This window comes from Mastomys coucha, unplaced genomic scaffold (assembly GCF_008632895.1).
Source record: "Mastomys coucha isolate ucsf_1 unplaced genomic scaffold, UCSF_Mcou_1 pScaffold18, whole genome shotgun sequence".
In the NCBI taxonomy this organism is placed as follows: domain Eukaryota; kingdom Metazoa; phylum Chordata; class Mammalia; order Rodentia; family Muridae; genus Mastomys; species Mastomys coucha.
In genome coordinates, this window is record NW_022196900.1 from 46,408,942 (window position 1) to 46,413,746 (window position 4,805).

The following is a 4,805-nucleotide window of genomic DNA, read 5'->3' on the forward strand; positions in this document are numbered from 1 at the left end:
TCAAACTCAGAAATCTGCCTGCCTCTGCCTCCCAAATGCTGGGATTAAAACCACTGCCGGCCATGCTGGTATTTTCATTCTCAAGAGGCCAAGGCAAATTAATTTTTCTCATTCCGATACATTTTATACAAATTGAAAAGCATGCAAGGAGGGACGGACTTGTCAGTGGGGTAGGTGAGATGTAATAAAAATGTAAAGTGAGTAAATAATGAAGAAAAAAAGAGACAAGCATACAAGCTTTTATTTTCTGATTGTGAAAGCAGAGATCCAAATAAAAAACTACCCTTTGCTTTATTGCTATGAACATTAAACAGAAAGGGATGAAAACATAATTAGCAGAGAATAAACCCTCTGATGGGATTTGCTAGGTGGTGGTGGTGATGGTGGTGGTGGTGGTGGTGGTGGTGGTGGTGGTAGTAACAAAAGCTAAATTTTTTTTGAGAACTTGATAAATGTTGGGTAACTATTTTAGACCATTTACAAATAACATTTATCCCAAATTCTTCTTTAAAGTATTATACTATTTTCTTAAGATATATTTTAATAACCTGATTGTCCTCAATATACATACAAAACTTCAATCTAGAAGCTAGAAAAATTACCTCCTCCCCTAAATATCCCAAGTCAGGTGTGCATTCAACAAGAATTGAATGAAGACATATACCACCTCCAACTCTCTTTTCCTTCTCACTGCTAATTTAATAGGTATGGATTAACTATGCAGGTCTCCTTTCCTTCTAGTCCACTCCCTAACAAAACTAATGAGTCTTTCAAAATGCAGTCTTTGAGACAAATACCTTGGACTGAAACAATTTATAAGAACAGAAGTTAACATATGCCCATTTAAACTATAAACTCATAGAACTACAAACAAAAAGTTTGCTACAGACATGAACAGAATTTGTTGTTTTCAAATAAACATGATATGACATTAAATGTGACTTGGTAATTGTTTAGTAGTTACTACTATTAGCATATGTAGTACTTTGGTTAGAAGTCTGCTCTTGCCGGGTGGTGGTGGCACACGCCTTTCATCCCAGCACTTGGGAGGCAGAGGCAGGTGGATTTCTGAGTTCGAGGCCAGCCTGGTCTACAGAGTGAGTTCCAGGACAGCCAAGGCTACATGGAGAAACCCTGTCTCAAAAAACCAAAAATAAATAAATAAATAAATAAAATTCTGTTCTAGGTGGGTCAGCAGGTAAAGGTGCTTGCCACTAAGCCTTACTACCTGAGTTCCATCCCTGGGACACCCACACAGTGGCAGGAAAGAATTGACTCCACACAAATGTAAATATATAAATATATAAATATATACATATATACATATATACATATATATATATATAGAGAGAGAGAGGGGGGGGGGGGGAGAGAGAGGGAGAGAGAGAGAAAGAGAGACTGAGAAATCAAGAAATAGATGAGACATGTAAGTAAAGGAATTTGCCTCCCAGAAATGCAAGCCTGGAGATCTGAGTTCTATTCCCAAACTTAGGTAAATCATCATCTAACTAAACATTGTCCTTTGACCTCCACACACTTGCTGTGGCTCCTACTTGCACACAGACAATAAATCAAACAAAACCTAAGGAAAAGATGAATAACTGGGAGTGGTGGTACATACTTCTACTATACCTGACACTTGGAGGTGGAGGCAAGAGGATTAGGAGTTTAAGGTCATCCCTGGCCACAATAGGAGAGAAGGAAGAAGAGGAGGAGGAGGAGGAGGAGGAGGAGGAGGAGGAGGAGAAGGAGGAGGAGGAGGAGGAAGAAGAGGAAGAGGAAGAAGAAGAGGAGAGAAGAAAGAAGAAAGGAGGGAGGGAGAAGGATGGAGAGGGAAAAATAGATGCCTAAGTGCATTAACACAGTCACTAGAACTGAAATTATATTAACAAAGACCAGCCAGGCATAAAGGCACACTCCTGCAATCAACCCCAGCACTCCAGAAGCCAAGGCAAGAGGATCATCACAAGCAGAAAGCCAGTTGGGTGGAGTTAAGACACTATCTCAAGAAAAAAGAAACACCTGAGCATAGTGTGTCATACGTTTAGTCTCAGTACCTAGGAAGCTGAGGCAAATGGATCTCTTGTGAGTCTGAGGCCAGCCCGATCTACATAGTGCATTCCAGGACAGTCAGAGAGCTAAATAGCGAGACCCTGTCTTGGAAAAAAAAATTTTGAAGAAAAACAAAAAGAAAATAACTAAATAGATGGGGCAACAGATGACTGATCTATTCCTAGATTATTCTTGTCCTTGGTGAGGAACATAACAGAAACTGTCTCCAGCCCTGTTTCTGGAAACTTCAACACCCTATTCTGGTAGCATAGTTATGTGAGGTTCTTGAAAGATGTAACAGCATCAAGTTTCTGAAAATGCATCAACCAAAAGTTAACACGAAATCAACATTTAAGCAAGAGAGGCAAGCAGATCTGGAAGCCATGGTATATGATCATCCATCTCAAAGAAAAAAAAGGGGGAGCACCCTTTAGTATACAAATTTATTTTCACCCCAATAGTAAAATTACATGCATACTATGGAATTACTTTAAAATAACAAGTATAACCTATTACAAGTGAATGATTGCATACTATCATATACCTATTTAACTGAGGTTGCATAAAAATGTCTAAAGCAGCAAAAAACAAAATTCATTTAACCAGGGATGGTTGGTGGGATGTTTTAATCACAGCACGTAAGAGGTAGGGGCAGGGGCTGGTGAGATGGCTCAAGTGGGTAAGAGCACCGACTGCTCTTCCAAAGGTCATGAGTTCAAATCCCAGCAACTAAAGACCCTCTTCTGGTGGTCTGAAGACAGCTACAGTGTACTCAATACTCATCTCTACAAAAAGAGCTCCAGGACAGCTAGGGCTGTTACATAGAGAAGCCTTGTCTAGAAAAATAAAAAAACAACAAAAAAACAAACAAGGCCGGGCAGAGGTGGCACACACCTTTTTTTTTCTTCTTCTTCATGGTTTTAGAGCTTTATTGTAGGAAACAGAGAGAAGGTAGAAAAGTAGAGGCCGGCCATGGCCACGTGGAGAGAGGGAAGAGGGTGGCACACACCTTTAATCCCAACATTTGGGAGGCAGAGGCAGGAGGATCTGAGTTCAGGCCTGCCTAGCCTACAGAACGAATTCCAGGAAACCCAGGACTACACAGAGAGAGGGTTTTAGTTTCAAAATAAAATAAATTAATATTAATAATAATAGTAATAATAATAGTGATGATGGTGATATAATAATGGAATCATTCTTTTCATTAAATTATAAGGAGGAAACGGGCCTGAAACCGGAAGCTCGTGTCTAAAGTATGTAAATATAAACAAAGTATTTTGTTTTGTGATCACAGCCATAACTGAAGTGGCAAACGAAAGGGTATCGGCTTTTGATTTTCATTTTCATACATGTTTTTGCTAGCTGTAACATGTTTTAGTTCGGATTCAAAGATGACTACTTATAAGACGTTTGGACATATAGCTCCCCGACGCCTCCCACCAACTACAGACCACAAAGGCAGGGTTAAGCAGGCCCGCCGTTTTGCCTCAACTGCAGAGCACTCACTCCTCTAAAGCGTTCTGCACCCGCGTCCCTTACCCTGATGAAGACCAACAGGCCCCGGCCAAAGGCTGGCAGCCAGTGATTGGTCACCAGGGACACCGCCACCGCCCCGGTCTCCTTACTCTCCGAGGTGCGCGTGCAGCACCATCTTCCCGCCGAACGTGAAGCTGGAACTCGGATCCAAACCCAGCGCCTGCAGGTACATCCAGAGATGCTGCTTCTCGAAAGCGGAGTCCCGGGCCGAGCTCATGCTTTCCACAGGCCCGGCGACTGTGACGGAGGAAAACGAAGGCACCGAAACCCTGAGGACGCTTGAACCCCTCCTACAGGCATTCCGGGGTGACGTCAACCCTTCTGCTGCGGCCGCCCTCTGCCTCCTCTCCGACAGCCATCCCACCACGAAAGGCCGAACGCGCCCAGAAAAACACCTCAGTGAGTGCAGCGATCCACGCAAACCAAGACTCCCGCGCTTGCGGAAGAATACACTGCGCCGGCGCGGCACCGCCCGACTTCCGGGACTAGTCTTCCTAAGAAGACTCTATCTCCCACCATGCCATGCGCCCCTGTCTCGCAGCACGTGAAGTCCCTCTGAGAAACTATAAGACCCACAAAGCATTGCGTGACCAGCAACTAGCCCCAAGGTCCGGAAACAAAACAAAAGGATGTGTTAAAAAAACAGAAAATAGCAAATGTTCAGTTAAAAAACGACTCTCTGGTCCAATTTTATACTACATAATTTTAATACTTTTACTACATATTTGTGTGTGTGTGTGTGTGTGTATGTGTGTGTGTGTGTATAGAACAGTTTGAGAAAGTCATTTTATCAGGTGGGTCCTAAAAAGTCAAACTCAAGCACTTTTACCCATTAAGCCATCTCCCTGGCCTACCGCCCAGTATTATTATAAAGGCATTTCAGCAATTAAACATTAAAGAATTGTACAAAATGACACAGGATGCAGAACAAGATCTCTTACAAAAGTTCATGTCATTTACAACTAAGATCAAGCTGCCAAAAAGGAGTAGATTAATGTTCACCAAAGCCACAGGAATAAAACAGGTGCAAAGATTAAAAAAAAATACATATTATGTTTTCAATAAAATAGAGCCTTCCCTTGTGTTAGTTGGGTGGTCTTTTGCCTTAAGAGGACAAGGCTGTGAGTGTGTAATGACTGGGTTCAATCATCCTCTTCCAAAGGAATAATATCAGGCACTTCATCAATGTCAGACGCTGAGTCAACAGCAGTGAAATC

General features: G+C 42.2%; 1 protein-coding gene across 2 annotated transcripts in view; it reads right to left on the reverse strand.

Annotated features, from left to right (window-relative positions):
• Haus6 (HAUS augmin like complex subunit 6) overlaps window positions 1-4,065 on the reverse strand; it is a 39,747-nt gene extending 35,682 nt beyond the window's left edge. Inside the window, exon 1 of one of the 2 annotated variants that reach the window (XM_031377801.1) lies at window positions 3,678-4,065. In XM_031377801.1, coding sequence (XP_031233661.1) covers window positions 3,678-3,805 — 128 coding nt within the window. In that variant the 5' untranslated portion in view covers window positions 3,806-4,065. Of the gene's footprint in view, window positions 1-3,591 lie in introns of both variants that reach the window. The other variant, XM_031377802.1, reaches the window with a different exon arrangement.
• Between the last annotated feature and the right edge of the window lie 740 nt (window positions 4,066-4,805).